This window comes from Phoenix dactylifera, chromosome 7 (assembly GCF_051530095.1).
Source record: "Phoenix dactylifera cultivar Ajwa chromosome 7, Ajwa_hap1_PhDact_Kaust_v1.1, whole genome shotgun sequence".
NCBI classification, from domain to species: Eukaryota; Viridiplantae; Streptophyta; class Magnoliopsida; order Arecales; family Arecaceae; genus Phoenix; species Phoenix dactylifera.
The window spans coordinates 35,228,376-35,248,470 of record NC_143196.1 but is presented as its reverse complement, the minus strand read 5'-3'; the positions used below and the strand labels follow the sequence as shown (position 1 = coordinate 35,248,470).

General features: G+C 39.7%; 3 protein-coding genes across 5 annotated transcripts; 2 read left to right on the top strand and 1 right to left on the bottom strand.

Annotated features, from left to right (window-relative positions):
• Nucleotides 1–10,169, top strand: LOC103703766 (NAD(P)-binding Rossmann-fold superfamily protein). Of its 3 annotated transcripts, none has more exons than XM_008786739.4 (8): nucleotides 1–304; nucleotides 2,501–2,593; nucleotides 2,679–2,757; nucleotides 2,874–2,952; nucleotides 7,003–7,042; nucleotides 7,124–7,258; nucleotides 7,856–7,993; nucleotides 9,679–10,169. In XM_008786739.4, exons 1-8 carry the CDS (start codon nucleotides 96–98, stop codon nucleotides 9,992–9,994), a joined length of 1,089 nt encoding a protein of 362 aa, XP_008784961.3. In that variant the 5' UTR covers nucleotides 1–95; the 3' UTR covers nucleotides 9,995–10,169. The 3 variants fall into 3 exon arrangements, with proteins under 3 accessions (XP_008784961.3, XP_026659088.3, XP_088558091.2); XM_026803287.3 differs by having other exon boundaries at nucleotides 2,874–2,991; XM_088701965.2 differs by lacking the exon at nucleotides 1–304 and adding an exon at nucleotides 403–680 and having other exon boundaries at nucleotides 2,874–2,991.
• A 1,875-nt stretch (nucleotides 10,170–12,044) lies between these two features.
• Nucleotides 12,045–17,916, top strand: LOC103703765 (NAC domain-containing protein 74-like). The gene is made up of 5 exons (XM_008786737.5): nucleotides 12,045–12,316; nucleotides 14,457–14,634; nucleotides 15,118–15,395; nucleotides 16,117–16,359; nucleotides 16,882–17,916. Exons 2-5 carry the CDS (start codon nucleotides 14,469–14,471, stop codon nucleotides 17,659–17,661), a joined length of 1,467 nt encoding a protein of 488 aa, XP_008784959.1. The 5' UTR covers nucleotides 12,045–12,316; nucleotides 14,457–14,468; the 3' UTR covers nucleotides 17,662–17,916.
• Nucleotides 17,917–18,783: 867 nt separating this feature from the next.
• LOC103703843 (uncharacterized) lies at nucleotides 18,784–20,088 on the bottom strand. Its single transcript, XM_008786859.5, has 2 exons — nucleotides 19,661–20,088; nucleotides 18,784–19,228 (listed from the first exon to the last, which is right to left on the bottom strand). Exons 1-2 carry the CDS (start codon nucleotides 19,961–19,963, stop codon nucleotides 18,914–18,916), a joined length of 618 nt encoding a protein of 205 aa, XP_008785081.4. The 5' UTR covers nucleotides 19,964–20,088; the 3' UTR covers nucleotides 18,784–18,913.
• Between the last annotated feature and the right edge of the window lie 7 nt (nucleotides 20,089–20,095).

Below are 20,095 nucleotides of genomic sequence, written 5' to 3'. Positions count from 1 at the left end.
TTCTAAAAATTCTGCGAGCGAACCACAGGAGTGTGGAAAAAGAAAATATGCCGTGTCGTCGAAGCTAGGAGGGATTCCGAGGGGCGTCTTCGGAGATGGAGGCGATATGGGGCGTCTCGTGGCGATCTCGGGCGGTGCCCGTTGGCCACTTACCGGAGAGATCGCGCCGACGCATGCTCTCCTCTTCACTCCCTCCGCTGGCGAGGGTGGCGGTGAGGTCCGAGTCCGGTGCCAACCGGATGTTCGTGTTCGGAACGGGATTCGTCGGCCGTTACGTGTCGGATCGGCTGAGGAAAGAAGGATGGTTCGATTCGCTTCCGTGTCCTAATTTCTGCTCCTTTTCTTTTTCTTGCCTCGTTTCTTTCTCGTCATGCTTCTCCACTTTTCTTCTGATTCCCGTAGATTACGCATCTTTTCAAGATTTATTATTCTCTTTTCTGTTTTCTGATATATTCGTGGAATCGAAGATCTTGAGAAAGTTAAGCTGTGCCGACCCTGATTCAGTTTTCATTTCTTTTCTAAGAGCTTTAATTCATTCAAATTTATTAATACAAGGATGTATTTCTAAATTAGATGGATGTGGCATGAACTTGCGTATTATTTGACATCTTATGAATCAGCGGAAATGGAATCTTGATGCATGATTGGTGTGAGTTGATTTCTTGATGTGGCGTTTTAGGGTGAGGAACAAGTGCTTGATTTCAAGATTTATTAGATGTTATAAAATACATTTTGAGTGCCATCTTTATCGCTTTCTGTGTTATCTTAGTTTGAAGCTCGCATTTAGTGTTGCTGATATATGATTTTCCTGTTTTAATTCCCTAAAATTATGACATGATCACAATAGGTCTACATAACCAACCACTCCATGTTTGTTCACATCACCATTGTATTTAGCTGTGAGTTGGAGGAAGCATGAAGATGTGGGAGAAATTTCAGTGGAAGTATGTTGAGGATGTTTAGGCTTTTGTTAGTTGATGTTCGCTGTCAGGAATAATGTCATGAGTTGATAGACCATTCTAGATATGGCATGTTTTAAAAGATGATTGTCAATTTGATTTGTAAGCAATGCTTGATGAGTGTCAAGAATTAACATGACTTTAAAGCATAGCTATACTTATGCTTTCTTGATTGTGCTAACAAACAAGTGTCTTAATTTTAAGAAGAGTGTATTATCTTCGCCGAATGCTAGTCATGCTTTCCTTTAAGAGCTTGAGAGCATCGATAACTTGCCATTGATGGACTTGTAAAGGATTCAGAAATAGGCTATAACTGATTGCTCTGGCATCTCCCTTGTTCAGCTTTTTGACTGTAGCTTATTTTGAGTCAAATATAATTAGGAGGACCTTTCTTTTATTTCTATCAAGTAACTTATGAAGTTTATGATATAAGATTAGAACTTTAGGAGTCCATAGTGGTGGTCTTAAATTCTAGGATGGATTTTCCTAGATAGAAGGCACCGATGCAAATTTGTTATATCTAGGAACTAAGAGAAGCTGGTGTCAGGTGTCATTACCTCTTCAATTTGCACTGTGTTGGTGAATTTTACTTGATAACTAATATCTAATTTCCTGTTTGCTTATTAGTTTTTCTAGTTTGGATTGTACTTCAAGATCTGGCCTGTATTCATAGTGGATTATGGGTGTGCGTGCTTCAAGAGGCCAAAATTCAAAATTATTGAATTGCTGATCAATATCCATCTTATTTTCTAAGGATTTTATTTGGATCAGCATGATCCTTTCATGCTCCAAAGTTTTGGAGAACTTGTCCTTTTAGCAAATTCTTACCTTACTCTCCCTAAAGCTATGTCGAAAATAAATGCCATATTATGTTTACTGTTGTACAACCTGTTCTTGAGCTCAGATGCGCACGTCATAGACAAAAGTCTGATGCTTGATGCAACATTTACAAGAGGTTGATAGTGTCTTAGATTGGTGGCTGATAAGGGTTCAGAACAATACTAGTTGAAGCGATGCACACCTAATAGACAATTATGGAACAAAATTTGAAAATTTTTTGGGGAGTTCTTTTTTCTGCTGTCAATAGGCTTTGCCTGTTTGGCTTGAGTTTGACACAAGCATTCCTGAGGATGACATCAATGAATTTTGGCCAAATACACATTTTGGGCTTCGACTCAAACCTTGTTTTGTTAGCAAGTAACCTTGAAAATGCTTATGAAGTTTTAGTTTGTACAATATGATGGAAGGTTTCGAACATGTACATGGCCACTTTTGATTTTTCGCAGACAGTTTTCAACTATTGTAAATCTTTATGCCTAGCAAAAGCATTTTGTATCCTTTTCTTAAAAAATATTAAGTTGCATTGTTGCCAAAAATGAATATCTATTCCACGTTTTGTCTCATTCTTCTTTTGATTAGAAGTAGTGACAGTGGAATGTTTCTTATTTCTTATATCTGCTGTTAGGCTTTACTTAGTGAACCATTGAGAGTTTGACTTTGAATAATACTGAGAATTTACTTTGTTCTACATTGAATTGCAGGCAGGTTTCTGGGACTTGCACTAATCCTAGTAGCAAGAGAGTACTTGAGGAGATGGGATTGGAAGCATTCATTTTTGATGTGCATAATAGCAAGTATGTTGGCACTTCAAATTTTAAGGTTTTAGTAATATAATTATTCTTTTCTTGGCAGTCTGCTGCTTTATTTACTGCTTGTTAGGTTGAGTAGCCTTCATACGCTGCAACATGCAACCCATCTTCTTATCTCCATCCCACCTATTGTAGGCATTGGTGATCCTGTAAGTTAACTACAATCTGGTTCATGTTTGGATCCTTACCCAGCATAACTTGAACTGTCATTTTTAAGATGATATTTTATCAAATTCCATCTTGGCTATTGTCATTTCTTATGCAGTTGCTCCGTTTACATGAAGACTTGCAAGGTACACTTAGTCACGGAAATCTTCAGTGGCTATGTTACCTGTCCTCAACAAGTAGGTCGACATCCAGTGTACCCTTAAATTTCTTCTTTGGTATTTTAGCTTCTTGGATATTGTTTTGCTATCCTTTTGTAATATTACTACTGATAGAATTCTATATGAATTTTTTATTGTATATTGCATGGAACTATTCTGCCTCATTTCGTGTCAGTGCAGAAGTTTAAAACATGATCTTGTTTTTTCCTTTTGGTTTCAATTTTTCAAGAAAACTTCTTAAAATATTCTCTAATTATATATTCTTACCTATTTGTGTCTGTGTGTGAGCGTATGTTTAAAGTCATCCGCACATTTCAATTGGGAAAAAAAATCAAGCCCACATGCCTATCCTTTTTGTTAATAAAAATAGTCTTTCTTATGTTTTTTGTGCAAGGCATTGTAGAAATGGCATAAACATGCTTCATATTTGCAAACCAACAAGGATCATGCATGATTAGATGATCCATGTTGATTGAAATGAAGACTTTTAGTGCCTGGAGTTGTATTCGGTTTAAATAGAATATCAATCATATGCTGCATTAAAAGTGGTAGGGTCAAGGAGTCTCTTTAAGCAACATTATGTAGATGCTGTTACAGATATGTCTTGCCCCCCTTAATTTGGTTACAAGTGCCTAGTGGGATGAGCTTCTTATTTGGTTCTTTGATCTGGAGATATCAGGCCCATTTTGCTCAGCCAACACTGCTCTGCACTAGGTAGGTATAAATGCATTCTACTTCATACTTACACCATGACCCAATTTGGAAATGGCATTTGGAATCCTCTCAATGACATTCAAACTATGAAACCTCCCCCGAGGAGATGAGAGTGCCAATCAAGGTATGCTGTCTGGATAACGGGCTGCATACCTGTGCATATCGAGTGTCGGTACGTCTTCTGTACCGTATATCGGTATCGAACCAGTATGGTACTGTATGTTCCGTACTGTCCGGTTCCATACAGTATGGCATACCATGGTGCCAATTATTGGACCATGCCCATATTTTTTTTAATTGGAGCATAGATTTTCATAAAAATGCATTTTCTTAGGAGTCATTATTGATGCATCTAATGACGGTAATTACCAGTATATTTCATGACACTAAATCAAATTCATTTTGATACTACTGGATGTTGCAAATCCTGTACTACATTTTTTTTTTTTTTGCATGTATGTAGCAAGAAAGCTGAACAAGCTTAATAGGATAAACTAAATTTTCTTTCAGGTTACTTGAAGTGGGATGGGCGGGTATTGATTAGAAAGTCTTGCTAATCCAATAAAAATGGTTTGATTTGGCTTGATTATATTTAGAATGAGGTTTTTAGTCTTTTGGAGAGATGACAATGCCCAGCTTGAAATGGGTGAAACAAGGATTTCAGCATGCTTGTTGTAAGCTTCATAATCTAGTCAGATGGTTCTGTTTGTTTCAACGAAACCATGGAGGTTTCATATGAAATAACTGGTGACACACAAGTCTTGGTCAATTTTGATAGTGGTTAGGACCAAAACAAGCTGGCCAGTTGCTAATGCAATTTAATATGCAAATGGTGGAGGACCCAAAAAATTATTTGATACTCTGGAATTTATCAGCCAAATGAAACATAGAAACCAGCAACTTCATAAAGTAGCTGCAAATAAGAAATTGTTCAGAACCAAGAACTGTATCTTACAATGGCAAACTTGTAGTTGTGCTGAAAGTTACCTCCATATGCCATTCTATCAAAATGCACAGAATATAAAAAACTGAAATTACTCTACAACCAGCATCTTCTCTAATCTCATCAAAGGAAGAACTTTTACATTTATTTCATGTTATTCAATTCATCCAAGCGGTGTCATTTCAGCAGATGCTTTCTATAACCTTTGTGCTTGAGGGGGACACGTGCACCTTCCTTAAGACCTCAATAAGAACTTCAGTGTCTACTTCACTCGATTTCATCAATACAATAATGTTCAGAATTATTAAATAAGATTAAGCTATCATTGTTTCTCACATGCTCTGCCTATATGTTGAAAAGAGTTGTTTAGTTGATTACAATTTAAGTCAAGGTTTAACTTATGAGTGGGATATTATGTCTGATAGGAAGTCATGGACTGAACAAGCCAAGAATATTGTCATAATCACTATCCTAAATGAAGTTCTGAAATTCAAATCCCATCTCTTGAGACTAGGGTTGCGACAGGTCAGAATTAAGTACAAGTCCGGTCTGAGAAGATTTAATCCATCTGCTTGATGAGTTAGCTCAGATTGGGCCTTCCTTGGTTTGTGCTCGGTCTCCATTAGTGGGCTAGGACATAATTTTGAAATTGATTAATGTCTGGTAGACCCATGCTGACCTGACTTGGGTTTGGATCTTTCTGGGGACCCATGTACCATGTCCCATCTAGGGATGTAAGCAAGTCGGACATGAGTAAGCCAAGCTTTGTTCAAGCTTGGGTCAGAATTAATAAAGTCTAGCTTGAGGTTGGATTGAGCTCAAGTCAAGCTGAGAAATCTCAGCTCTAGCTTGGCTTGTATAGAGTCGAGCAAACTCGAGCTCGGCTCGATTATCGAAAACAAGAAAATTATCATTGTACCTTCTTCCTGATCCCTCACCTCTTTCGTCACTCCTAGTTCGACCACCATTGCTGTCCGTCTTTGATGGCAACAACATCTCCATCCTCGTCGCTAGGAGGCGGATCTAGGATCATATTACAAGGACGAGGACTAGCAGCTGAGAGCTCAGGGCTTTGCCGCCGCCACTGACCCCATTTTTGAGGCACCTCCATCCTCATCACTAGTAAGCAGATCTAGGTTCACAAAGAAGAATAAGGACCAGCAGCCCATGAGTTCATCTTCTCCCTCGCCATCTTCTCCGTCTAATGGCGAGGAGGCAACAGGAGGGAAGGAGAACAGGAGGGAGATCTTGAAGGATCTTTAGATCAATGGCGAGCCCTTGGCATCATGGCAGGGCAACAGGTTGACAGCGACGGAAAAGAATTGAAGTGAGGTCAAGGACCTTGAGAGGTCAGAGAGTGGATGAGAAGAGGCCAGGGTTGGAGGTGGTGGTAGAGCGAATGAATTTGAGGTCTCGGGCAGTGGCCTAGAAACCCTAAGGATTTAGAGTTCTTATCTTATTAACAAATTGCTAGATAAAAATCGAATGGCTTAATAATAAGTTCAGATTATAATAAGACATGCATACATAGTATATATATGTATGTGTGTGTGCGTGCGTGTGCGTGAGCCAAAAACAAGCAAGCTGAGCCCAGCTCATGCTCGATTCATTCACTAAACAAGCAAGCCTAGCTGAAGCTGAATTCTGAGCCAAATAAAGCTGGCTTGCAAAGAGCTCGCTCTTCTGACACCTTAGTTCCACCTCTAGGCTCTGGATTTTGATTAAAGGTATGGCTAAATCCATATTACCTCAGGACTATGTCAAACTTAGGCCTACCTATCCTTAGTGTTTCTAACTTAAAGAGGAAGCAAGAAGTGACTAGATAATATTTCATATTACGTCTATTGGAAAACAAGATCAACCTGCTTGGAAGTATTCTTATATCATCTGCTGTGTTCCAAATTTCCCACATCCCAGCTTGGAGAATGAAATTTATAATACTTACCTGTGCTTCTCAGCTGAATTACATAATAATAAAAAAAAGATGGTGATTAGTTGATCTGTAGTCATTGCAAATCATCGTACATTGGAACCACAGGCCTTGAGCAAGATGTGTTCTATATTAATTGAAGTCACTTTGAAGCTGCCACCCGATAGTGGAACAAGAGTCCAGGTGGAATGAATAACTCTTGACATGAGCACAAAGCATTGAAGGAAGGGCTTACACAAGAACTTCAATGAAACTGAGGCTGAACACAATTATCTTCACTCGGGGTTACATTTGTATGCTAAGTTTTTAATGAATTAGTATATAGCTAGATTCCTCCAGCTTTATTTTTAAATTTTTTATTACTGTGTTCATCCAAAGCCTCTGCCAAATCATTTAATTATGTTTGTATAGAATGTACTTCACCTAATCGAACAAGCTTTTACTAATGAAGAAGAAGTTGTTAATCGATCTTTTGTGGCAGGTGTTTATGGAGATTGTAGTGGTGCTTGGGTTGATGAGGAGTAAGATGCTACTTTTTCTTCATGGTTGTCTATCAGAAAGCTTATTTCAATGATCTTACACAAGTCAGCTACTGCATGCAGCTACCCTGTAAACCCTCAAAAAGAATCCGCTAAGGCAAGGCTTGCAGCAGAGAAAGGATGGCTTGCTCTAGGCCACGAGCTTGGTGTGGTAGTTAATATATTTCGACTAGGTGGAATCTATGGGCCCGGAAGAAGGTTTGTTTATAAGGTCTGTCATGGGGTTTCATTCATTTTGTTGGTATTTCATCAGTTTTTTATTCACAATTATGAACCTGAATTTGGCATGCTGTATAAACGTAGTCCTGTTTCTCAATAGCGGAAACCTCAAAATACACCATCGGCTTGAGTTTGGACTTGAATGTTTGCTGTGAGCCTCTCAATGATTTTATGTACTAATGATCTCATATCTGCTGGTCTCTTGCAGGATTATGATACAATACTATTTATAGTATTCTGTTAATGGTCAAAGAAATTTATTCACAATCACAAACTTGTGATCAAATTCTTTTATATTAGCCCATGATCGTTTTACATGCATGACATTGCTGTACCTATCCTTTTATTCTCCATGTGTATCAAAATTTTGATATATTACCATATAGAACTTCAGATTGATTTGCATTCTAAATGGATAAGAAGGCTGTGGAGCACATGCAACCTGCCTTATTCACCCTTGTGAACATGCAAATCGCCTAGAGACTTGTTTCTGAATAAACAACTTTTTTAACTATATACTTTTCATTTGGTCTGGCTCTGAACTTCCACCATGTTGACTGATTTTAATTATTTCAGTGCTTTGGATACCATACTTAAACGGGAATCCCTGTCAGAAGGACAAAAGAGGAGGGAAACTAGGCTTTACACAGCACGGGTTCATGTTGCTGACATCCATCAGGCAATCAAGGCCAGCTTTGACATCCTATCTTCAGGGTACGTGCCACTTCAGAGCTCATTTAGCCAGATTTTTTTGTCTTGCCTTCTAATGTTATTTTAAAGCCACTTGCCACCTTTATATTTCTTTTCTTTTATTTTTTGTGTGTTTTTTATTTCAATGAAGCAGTCTTGTTTTTCTTCTTTGTTTTTATATTTGAGGCAAACAAAATAATCAACTCCTAGTTTCATCTCATTTTCATTTTGTTTTATTTTACTATCACATTTATATGAACTTGTGTAGGTAATTGTAGTTGTTTTCTTCTGGGTGTTAAATCTGTTTGCTATTTAAATCTTCCATTCATGTTCTCCAATGATTTCTAAATTTTTAACTATCTAAGATTATTTGATTAACTCATCTTCTTTGAGAACTCAGCCTTTTGGGCCACATAGAAGCAAAGAGGCCAAATCTGCTGCAGGACACTAACCTCCATCCAGATGGAAACTTACATGTGTGGTAGTTTCGAAATCATTTAAATCGGGGTGCTTATGAATGCTTCGAGGCTGAGTTTGATAACTTGGGGTGAGATAAGGAAATCTTATGACATATCCTACCTATAAGGGTTTTTTCGCAAATCGCGCCCATCATTTCAAATTTACATATAAATCCTTGCTTATCCATATTTACAAATTGAGCCAGTAAATATGTTTTTAAATTGCAAAAAAAAAAAAAAACTACCTTGTTAGCCTTCCATCACCCCACTTTACCACAGTCCCTAGTTAAGCTAACCAGGGGTGGCAAAATTTCTAACTCGCCCCTGGTTATCTCAAGCAGGGATCCCCAATGACTTCCTATCCTCCCCCTTGCACACGAGCAAAACCTCCTTTGCTCATCAAGGTTTTTGCCATCTCCTTTCATCCTCCTGCTGCCCACTGCCACCGGTGCCCTGCCTTGCATCCAACAATAGCACAACATTGTTGTAGGTGCCAACACCCTCCTCATTATCTGCGCGATCTTGAGTCGCCTGCACCGGATGGTTAAGAAAATGACCATCCAATGTTCTGTTAGAGCGCACCTTACTGTAGGTGCTTTTTGCAAAAAAAAATGACATTATCTTTTGTAAATAGGGATAAGATGAAGTTCTATATACAATTTCGATAAAATGATGGGTGTGATTTGCAAAGGAAGCCTATCTATGATAGTCTCCATCCTTACGGAAACTTGGGTGGAATTTGCGGCCTGCAAATTTTTTGGAGCCTCAAGACATTTTCTGTCATGAATTATATAAAATTCAAATTTTCAGTTTTGTTTTTCATCAGGCCAGAGATGGGTGAAACGAATGCTCGCTTGCTAGCAAACAATTTTATAAATTTTCTAGTTTTGTAGTTGTTTTTTTTTTTTTTCCTGTTGGTGTAGTAAATTAGTTATAACGTCAATCTCTCAAAGGTGGATTAGGCAATAATGCCCAGGTTCAAGCCCTTCGGGGTGCATCCCCCTGTGTTTAGTTCTGTGTAATTTATCTTAGGCAGTTCTTCCATCCCTTTCTCAAACATCAATTCCAGCAAGTATTTTTTACTTTTCTGCCACATTAGTCTAGCACATGGCATTCCACTTGATTTCATTATATCTGTGGATAGCTCAACCTTTCTTAATCATAATTTTCTGCACAAATGGACCTCCATATAACATGTTGTTTGAGGTAATCTCTTGTTCGTCGACCAACAGCAGACAATTTTTTTTTCAGGAAAATATACAATGTCGTGGATGATGACCCCGCCCCAAGAGCAGAAGTGTTTGCCTTTGCAGAGGCCCTGATTGAGAGAAGATGGCCTCGCATGGCAAGCAGGTCCGCATGCGGCAGTCTAGAGGATTTAAAATCCCTGAAGGAAAACATACATCATGGTGAGAAGCGCGTGTCAAATGCCCGTCTAAAGAAGGATCTTGGTGTTAGGCTTCTATATCCAACATACAGGTTGGGGCTTCAGAGCATTTTGGATTCTTGGGAACTATTTCCAACAGATAGAGAGAGCCAGCAGCACGACAGGGGATGGGAAGCCTAGGATCCAGATTACGGAGGGGCAGGAGGGTTGGTTAAAACTTAAAACTAGCATGGCCTGCCTATGGCACTCCACCCTCAATGACAACAATTGGAGTGCCGGCAAAGCCTATATATTAAGCAAACCTCATCATGTACGAGAGCCTATATATTCTTAATCTCCATTTCATGTACAGCAACCTACTGTTAGCCTGTACAACTACCTAACCGCTGATGTCACGTTGGTCGCCACCAAATCCCTCACATTTCTGTCTGGCCGCCTCCCCCAGAATTCCCGCATCCGATCGGTCAGAGAGTCCGGAAATGAACTATAAGCGGTGGATGGGAAGCAGCAACGTTCTTTAATGCTAGGCGAGGAATCTTGTAATAGGTTAAATCTAATTGACCTAAGCACCGCTAAACCTTAGTGTAGTTTGTTGTCTCTCATAAGATATCTAGTTTGCCTTTTGCCACGAGTCGCTGACAACTACCGTATTGAAATATAATGAATCTCCCACAAGGGAGATGGAGATCAACACAGGTGCAATACTCACCAAGCTAACAGTCAGACGTGGAGCCGCTTGATTTCGAGAAATTTTTGGTTGGATCAAATTCACCAACTCAGCGGTGGGGTGGATCAGTCCAACCACAAAGGGACATGCCCAAACATGCGCGGTAAAGAAACAGGGAGGAAGGGAGCAATACAGCCGTGTTTGGTTCCACCGTCGAGCTGGTGGACTTTGTCCAACCTATAATTTTAACCTGCTTTCCGAGCTCCTTTTTCAAAAGCTAATAATTTTTTTTTTCCCATTATAATAGGATTAGACTGTCACACCCAACTAAAACTCAAAAAGATCTCGTACTCAAGCGCTCAATGGTCGCTATCATGGGCCCAGCTGGGCGAGAAATGGTTGTGCGCATGCGAAGTAGCCCAAGCCTGTACAAAGCCCCAGTCATATGTTAATGGACCAGGCAAAGGAACAGTGCCACCAATGCCCACATCATGCACGCTCGTGTTCGCGGCAATCGTCCAAGATGCGTTCTTGGATGGATGCATTTGACGGTTACAGCCAAGCATGTGTATGAAGTCAATTCTAAGTTGGCTCAGCTTACAAAGCGTTGTGAAAAACAATTATACAGAGTTCTCGCGATGCAAATTTATGACTTTTTGAAGGGCAAAGTGAAACATCCCTTTTGAAGTTTGTTAGCATTGACAAAGAGTCGGATTTTACATTCACGGATTGATTTAAGCTGTTTCCTGACGACATCCCTCGACTACCGTGGGAAATATGGTTTGGAGCACTCCAAACTTGGAGATTTGTGATTCATAGGTCAGGTTGAGTAGGTGTCTTGATTTATTTATCTTTGATAGAAAGTTGGGAAAATAATTTAAGCATACAAATACTATATGCTGCTCCACTTATAATCAAAACCCAAGAAAGTCAATGGTCAATCTTCTAGTTCCCCTTCTTTATTCCCCTCCATTTTAAAGCGAAGCTAGCCTTGGCAATCAATTTTTAATGAGGAACAAACACGTCAAGGGTGATCATTATTGTGGGGTCTACAAGTTGATGGATGCATCCTACTACCGTATACAATCCATGGTTGGAGGATATAGTAGCTCCTATTTCCGATGTGCACTGATTAGTATGTCAAGAGGAGTTAAATCATGGTATGCATGTATGCTACTGTCAAGAGAAATCTAAAGATTTTATTTATTTCACTTATCAAAGCATCACAAGCATTTGCAAATACTCCACATTCTTGGAGTGAACACGCATATAAAGGATGACGCGCAACATAATCATCAATGGATTGGTCGACAAAAAATAAAAACACACGTCATTATCATGCAAACCATGGATATTTTGAGATTGTATTGTGGGGTTGGAGGAACAGTACCACAACAGCGATGTATATTGGAGAGAGCCTACTTCGAACCCAAGTATTCTCCTGGCAATTTCTCTGAAGCTTCTTTCGCGCATACGAGTCAAGGAGGGAGGGCGACAGCCCCAGGCGGTGACCGGACCCATCAATACGAAATAGCTGGTTGACTAAAAGTCAACCACTCCCGTAAACAAGGGAAGAGGCGTGGTCGGTAAGCACACCGAATGCAGAAGCGGATTCTTCCACGTCGGAACCGCGTAAAGAAAGAGACCCATTGAACGCTCCCCGTTCACACGGATTCCAGCTCAAATAAAATCCCAACGACGCCGACGACGGGGAAATTGGGTCCCCAAAAGTCCAGCCTTTTCCTCTCCTCCTCCGCCCCTCGCCGCTGCCTACGCCACCGCCATCGTCGTCTGCCGGTGGGGTCTCGGTTTCGCAGCCGTGGGCGCTGTAGGCGGTGAGAATTTCTGTTATTTTTGCTCTTCGTTCTGAGATTTTGCGTTGGTTGTTTCCGATTTTGTTTCGTTTTTCGTGGATCGAAAAATGGATTGTTAGATAATAAAATAAGATCTTTTGGGGTTTCTTCTGCTATATTTGTGTGCGTCAGGGTATTGGATTTATACGTTTTGAGTCTGGGAAAGGATTCAATCGTCCGGCTGTTTAATTCTCTATCTATGAATCATTGGAGTTCCCTGGATTCTTTTCCGCGTTTTTCTTTGTATTGTTATGTTGGGGGTCTGAATCAGTGCAGAGCTCTGTTTTGTTAATTTTATTGATATATGCTTCCAAAAATACTTAGCTTCTAAAGCTGCTTCGGCTTCAAAAATAGTTTCTTGCTATTCTTTGGGTTATGAATTATGATTAATTAATATATAATCGGTATTGGTATGCGATGGTTGAGGGGTTTCCGTTGTTCTATGTTTTCTTCTGTTTTCCTCTGTTCCTCTTATAGGTTTATTCACTCGATTCATGGACCTCTCCTGCAGTTGCATATAATAGAAGACTTGGTGTACTGTGTGCCGAGCTCTTCGTTTTATATGAAATACTCTCTCTCTCCCTCTCTGTGTGATCTGGTTAGCTTGTTTGGAGTAGAGGGGATTTGAGATTTTGTAGCTTCAACTACTATACCTGTTGGTGTTTGTAGTAGAAAGACGGAGGATTGAAGGGATCATATATTTGATGTTCTGCGAAATGGTGCAGTGATTCGTGTGAGGTCAAAGTCATTATTTTGAATCCTTGGCACCTAAGCAATTGTTACAAAAGATTTTTATAAAGTGCCAACTGGAAACAGATTGACAAAGGAGTATATTTAACTTATTTTGAAAATGACCAGTTATAGTTTTGGAAGTATTGGGGAACATAGCGTGGTAGCGTAGTAAGACAGAACGGCCTTAATTCAGTTGGTTGGCATTCCTCTTCATATAGAAGAGGTCCATGGTCAAATCCTGGTGATGGCAAACACATTGTTTTCTCAAGGAAAAAAAGAGAGGAAAAATGTTGTTGTATCTAGTTTCCTAGGTTGCAATAAAAAAATTCTAATAAAGCTTCTTTTTAGCTGAAGTTATTTGTTGTGAATCAGGCATTAGGTTTCAGGAATTTGCAACCTTGGCTGCAGGATTACTAATTTCTGCTGGATGTCTTCTGTTGTGGTCTGAAAGGATCCTATATAGGTAGGGCACCAGACATTAGGTTGCAGGGCTTAATAAATGGGTATTTGAGTTAATGAGGCATTCATTGAGAATCCTATATAAAATAGACGCACAGATCAAGATTGTAAGAAAGTTGCTCAAATCAAATTTTGGATAGTCCATGATACATCTATGACTGCCTTAGACCATTTCTAGGAAATATAGATTATTTTTTGTCTGGTAAATACTGATTGTTTAGCCACTGGATTCGGGAAATCTTGATTGTCTGTGTGTATATATATATATTGTGTGTCTGTGTGTGTGTTGGGTTATGACTGCTGTGCTTTCAGGAGTCCTGTCATACCTTGTTCATTACCTGAAAGCATTTATTGAATACTCTGTCTGAGTGGAATAGGGTTAATTATTCCAGATATTGATTTTTCCTTACAGTTTGGGTATTTGATCGGTCCACTTACTTCTATTATGTCAATATACGTGCACATATATCACTAAATATAATGGATAAGGCTTGTTATTTATGCTTTTTTTAATTTAAATATATAATCACTCATAACATTGCTTTATCATTTTTTTGTGGAGTACCTATGTGATTACATTCGCTTATTGAAATAACTTTAGATAGGAAGAGACAGAAGAGATCTTTATTTGCTCTCTACAATTGTGTCTCTTCTTTACTTTTACTTCTGATTGGGTTTCAGGAATTCACTAATTTGGCTGTAGGATTATTAGTTGATGCTGGATGTCTTCTGTTTTGTTTTGGGAGGATCTGTTTTGCTAATGCATTAGAATTTAGGTTTTGAAATGAAGAAATGAAGCATTTTTCTCTCAGTTTTTCCCCTGCTGTTGCCTACTTTTTTCTTAGTTTAATGGGCATTAACCTGTCATTATGTTCTGAGTGCTACTGAAATTTGGTTCCACTGATTTTGTTTTGTTGTTATCTATTTGCAGATCTTTTGAAAAATGGAAATATTAAGTGCCTTCTCTCTGCCGCCAGGATTTGGCTTCCATCCAACAGACGCGGAACTTATTTCTCATTATCTGAAGAGGAAGATACTTGGTCAGAAAATTGAGTTTGAAATTATACCAGAGGTGGACATATATAAGCATGAACCATGGGACTTACCTGGTAACTACACTGTGTCATATTATTATGTCTTTTGATTAGAGGGCTCTCAAAGAAAAATTTCATTGGGAGTCAACTGGGAATGACATAATTAGAATTAGTCTGCAATAATATATCTTCCTTATCTTCCTTCACATGGTTTTAAATGTAGATTAAGTTAGTGGAATTACCTGTAAATATTTTTCTAAAAATGTGACCTACGGTCTAACTGCAGGCTAATGCTCTGGCTGCTTTAAACAATTATCTACATATAAAGGGTTTTTGTATTTCTGAAATTTCATGCAACTACTATATACAAATTTAGCATTCTAATCTGTAGTATGTTTTATCGAGAACACTGTAATATTGTGAATTAGCCTCTATTGCAAGTTGTCCTGGTCTATTGAAGAATTTCAGGATTACTGAACATAGAGAATGGGAGCATATACTATACCATTATTCCAAATCTGTCTCACCTTTTTGCTTGTACTTTGATCTGTCATGCAGCACAATGTCACATTCCTACGAGAGATAGCAAATGGCATTTCTTCACTTCCCGTGACAGAAAGTATCCTAATGGTTCTCGCTCAAATAGGGCTACAGAAGCAGGGTATTGGAAATCAACTGGTAAAGATCGGAACATCAAGCTTCACAATCGGGTTATAGGTACCAAGAAAACTCTAGTTTTCCATGAAGGCCGTCCTCCTTGTGGGAAGCGTTCTGATTGGATCATGCACGAATATTATATAGATGAGAATGAGTGTAAAGCTGCTCCTGGAATGAAGGTAAGCCTTCTAATTTCCATGATGGTATGTTACAGCACAGATCAAATATATTTGCTATTCCAGTAGGAAGTGTCTATAACATAATGCGGTGCAGGCTTATAACCATAATAACTGTGCAGATGATAGAAGAAATGAAGTTCAACTGAAGAATGTTTTAAAACTCATAAAATACTACCCTGTCCATTTGTTGATAAAAGGATTGAGCAAGGGCCCATCCAAATGCACTAAAGATCAAATACTACCCTGTCCTTTTATAAAATAGACTTGTTATAAGTTTTTCATTTATATCTAATGTAGGTCTTCAAGCAAGTCATAGTTCTGTTATCACACATGTGAAAGTGCACATGCACGCGCATGTGCGCACACAAAAAATGCATGAAAGTGAATAAAAAAAAGGAGATTTACCCATGATTCTAACTTATCTTGAACCTTTAAGTTAATTCCCATCTGGTTGCTTGTCTTTGTCATGTGAAGATTACAATCACTTAAAAAAACTGATTTTGGGGGGGAAGTCCTAGTTATCGAAGCATAGATGACCTTACATCACGTGCATTCTTTTGTTCCTGTCTATCAATAACTGTATGGATTGCGCGATGGATGTGAAGAAGTAGGTCGTATGAGTGTAAAGGGGTTCATCCTGAATCTTTTCTAAAATTTATATGTTAAGAATTATCTTGTAAAGCTCCTCTAAACTAATGATGTGGCTTTCTTCTTGTTGCAGGATATATTTGTCCTTTGTCGTGTAACCAAAAGGAATGGTTGGGCATCGGAAGGTGAGATGACCCAAACCAAAGAAGTCAGTGATTTCCAAGAGCAACCAAAAGATATGGTTGGCTCAGTGCCACGTGAGGAATCATCAACTCTATATAACAATGTGGAGGATATTGAGGCATGGCTTTCAGAACTCTACGATCCTGACTTTAGTGGCATTCCCTCTATCGATGAAGTCAACAATGAAGCAGAGGTATGTCCCAAGCTCCTATCGCCATTGTCAAGAATTATCATAACTTAAAACAAGATATGAAGCAGGAAATACATAACTGAATAATCGATAGTTATTTTATTCCAGTTATGCAAAGAAATCTCTGTTCTCTCTTTAATATTATAGCTTATCTGCCATATTGTAGGTGTATGTCAATTGCCATCATACTCTACTGTTGAATAACATGTAATCTAAAGTAGTTGATCATTAAACTATGCAGTGAATCAAATCATTAGTTGTGAAACTATCTACGGTATTAAATGAAAATGGTGATCGTGACTTCCTTGAAAACCTGTCAAACAAAGATCAGTACTTGCAAAAATAAGAACTGCATATTGAGCTCTGACTTAAAGTGTTTTAAGTAGCTTGCCTTTAAACTATCTGAAAGGGCCAAAGCTTTCCGTATTAAATGCCTATATGTCTAGATCTTTGCAATATGATGTCACTGAGAAAATCACTGCAATGCCTGCATATGCTGATTATTCTGCTCTTAATGTTTCACAGGCAGATCATGCTTCTCTTGTGTCAAAGCAAGAGCCAGTGGAATCTTGTCTTCAGCCAGCTGGTGCAGATGACAAAGACTACTTATTACCTGATGATATCAGTAGTATTCTGCGATCTGGTTCTGATAACTTCGATCTTGATATGTTTGGAGAGTCCAATTTTGGAAGCATAGGTGTTGCTTCTGTTCTTCAGTATAATGCTGGGATGGCAGGTTATGACCTTTCCCCTGCTGCAAGCAACTTTGTATGTGAAGGTGTGAAGAGAGAGGATGAAAACATTGATACAGGGATTCAAATACGACAACGCCATGCAAAACCATCTACCGTAATTTCAAATCATAGTATTAAACTTCAAGTTCACAAGATGGAATCAAGGAACCCTGGACTTGTTAATCGGACAATCCAACTTGTCAATGAAGACCGCCATCTTGATATGAATGATGGTGATAATAAGCACCTATCTGATGCAGAATCCAGTACAATCTCCAACTCTGAAGGCAATCAATCTGATCTATCTTGCCATACTGCTTCTAAGACACTACAAAAAAGGTCAGCTGATCCAGTGAGGCCACAAAAAATTCCCGGCAGTCTTGGTGATAAGGTCTGCTGCACCCAGGGAGTTATCAGGGGGCTCAATAGGCTGTTATGTGGATGTTCATCTGCTGGTTTGAATTGCTTGTTTTTTGGCGCTTGCATGGTGGGAACTGCTGCTCTAATTTTATATTTTCTGCTTCGCGATGCTCGGCGCTTCCTTGCTAGCTACAACTCTCTTGGTTTGTAGTACGTGAATAATTGGCTGCAGGGTTTTCCACATATTTATGAAGTTGATAGGAACACTAGATGTAGTTTCTTGACTTGCGACTGCTTTTGTGAACAGGAGCTATGGTTTCACCCAATGTTTTTATATGGGGTTTTGTATAGTCCTGTATACAGTAGGATGGGTTTTTTGTTGGGTGGTTACCAATTATAGTGGAGGTATCTGTTCATTTATGTCTCTTGTATTGCTGCTGTTGATAAATAAAAGATTAGTTTAGCACCTCTTCTCTTGCAGCTCTACTTGCAAGACAATAGTTTTTATGGACTCTGCTTGCGAATATAGTCACAGACCAAGGGTGGTCGGCGGAGGAAACATGACACCTTTACTGTAATTTCTTATTGTGGCTGCCTGGTCCTCTTACTTTTTAAGTGTCTTGATGGGGCTTTCAGTTCCCAAATCAACCGGAGCGAGACAATGAACAAGAAGGCTATGGAAGACCTGAAAGCAGAAAGGTTTGGTTATCTTAATTATTTGCTCAGCAGCTAATACATTAGGAGTGCACGATGAGATTATTTTCTTTAACCATTATTTTGAGATATTTTAGATTAAAAAACTGAGCTGTCATTAAATCATTAGAAGGGTGCTCCAAGGAAGAAACTGATTTCATTTTTCCTACGTATCTGGCGCCCACCGAAGGTTGTATTGGTTTGCAAGAGAGATTCAGGATCAGATGTCGTTTGTCTGTGCTCCTAATCTATTCAAGGTTAGGATGTCATTTATCTGTATTCCAAATCATCATCCCATTGCTTTTCATAACACATTAATTCACTAGTGTGTGTGCAATTGATGATAGCAGGGGGCTTAAATAGCTCAGGGAGTTTCCACCCTACCATCAGCAGGGACAGGTTTTTCACTCTGAAATCAGCACCACTGTATGAATGAATCAGCTTATGATCTAAGCATGCTGAAATGAATCAAAGCAAACAATTTGGTCATGTGGGAGCTGAAGATACATAGAAAAACTAGAGGAGACGATCTGAAACAATGTTGTGCTTACAATGTTATATATGGAAAACAACGCCGCAAATGGCAAAGCACTTGCTACACATAACAAGCGAAGCAAAACCAGAAGGCTTTCGTATCTGCCCAAAGAAAGCCGAAAAAGAAACACAGCTACAAAAACACATGTTACGTGGACTAGAACATGGTTTTCTTTATTTCTCAGCTCTCCAACCCTCAACACGAATCAACAGAGGCCACGGAAACTAGGCTGATCTCAGTGGTGGCCAGGCAGCTTCTCCATGAGCTTTTCCATCATGCCCTTCTTCTCGTGGTCATGATGCGTCTCGTGGTGCACCTCATGGTGGACAGTGGAGCCGGCATGGCTGTGCTCCTCCGTGTGGTGTCCGCCGGGCAGCTTCTCCTTGATCTTGTCCATCATGCCCTTCTTCTCGGGTTCATGGTGCACCTCCTGGTGGACATACTCCGTGCGGCCGTGCTTCTCTGAACCTTTTCCGCCGGGCAGCTTCTCCGTGATCTTATCCTTGACACTCTTCTTCTTTCTTCGGCCCCCCTGCCCATCATCTTCCGACTGCCCAAAAGTAGGAAAGACCATCAGATGATCGTTCTTCTAAAAGTAAAAACGACCATCTCTGCTGATATATAACCAATATGGCTTAGTAGTCCTTCCTGGTACCCTTCTACATGCCCTTACCGTAGAGGTTGTTTTAAAATTTGGACAACTGTTGTTGTTGGAGATGCCTAAATGTGACACGACGTAGAAATACACACAAACTAAATCGTGGCATGCATCGCACGTACGGTACCTACTATGAACTATACCACTTTCTTTTAACTTGTCGACGTGAATTCATTGATGATAAGACTACCATAAAATTTTTAATTTAAATGAACCTGATCCGATTAAATTACCAAGATGCTATTAAGATGGCAGCGGCACGTAATCCTATTCATTCTAGAGAGAGAAAGATAAAAGAGAGAGAGAGAGAGAGATCTTGTATACAGAGCTGGAGCTGCTGCTGCCGGAGCGGTGGAGCATGCCGGTGATGGAATGGTGTTCCTCCCGGTGGCCGCCTCCGCCGGCGGTGCTGCGGCGCTCCTCCCGGAGAACCTGCGTGTGTCCGCCAACGTGCTCCTCCGCCCGCCGGATATCGCTGCCGTACCCATCCCTCATCCCCGGATTCCCTGCCATCCTCTCTCGTTCTCTCTCTCTCTCTCTCGAAGCGTATTTGGACGTAGCAGAAGATTGGAATGCTGCGTTATATATAGGATCAAGGGGAGGATCGGCACTTGGTTGATGGAGCATAATTCGATGGCACGTGCTAGTGCAGCATCGAGGTTCTTGGGAATGGAGACACGTGCGAGCGGAGGAGTCAGAAAGGGCTGGATTTGCGCAGGTGTGAGAGAGTAGCTAGAGTCTCGTTTCGTCTACGATCCG

Coding starts and splice junctions, on each gene's coding strand:
- LOC103703766 (XM_026803287.3), top strand. CDS start 96: ATGGAGGCGATATGGGGCGTCTCGTGGCGATCTCGGGCGGTGCCCGTT. Junction 7,259..7,855: donor ATCTATGGGCCCGGAAGAAG/GTTTGTTTATAA, acceptor TAATTATTTCAG/TGCTTTGGATACCATACTTA. Junction 7,994..9,678: donor TTTGACATCCTATCTTCAGG/GTACGTGCCACT, acceptor TTTTTTTTTCAG/GAAAATATACAATGTCGTGG.
- LOC103703765 (XM_008786737.5), top strand. CDS start 14,469: ATGGAAATATTAAGTGCCTTCTCTCTGCCGCCAGGATTTGGCTTCCAT. Junction 14,635..15,117: donor TGAACCATGGGACTTACCTG/GTAACTACACTG, acceptor TCTGTCATGCAG/CACAATGTCACATTCCTACG. Junction 16,360..16,881: donor AAGTCAACAATGAAGCAGAG/GTATGTCCCAAG, acceptor AATGTTTCACAG/GCAGATCATGCTTCTCTTGT.
- LOC103703843 (XM_008786859.5), bottom strand. CDS start 19,963: ATGCTCCATCAACCAAGTGCCGATCCTCCCCTTGATCCTATATATAAC. Junction 19,229..19,660: donor GCAGCAGCAGCTCCAGCTCT/GTATACAAGATC, acceptor ACTTTTGGGCAG/TCGGAAGATGATGGGCAGGG.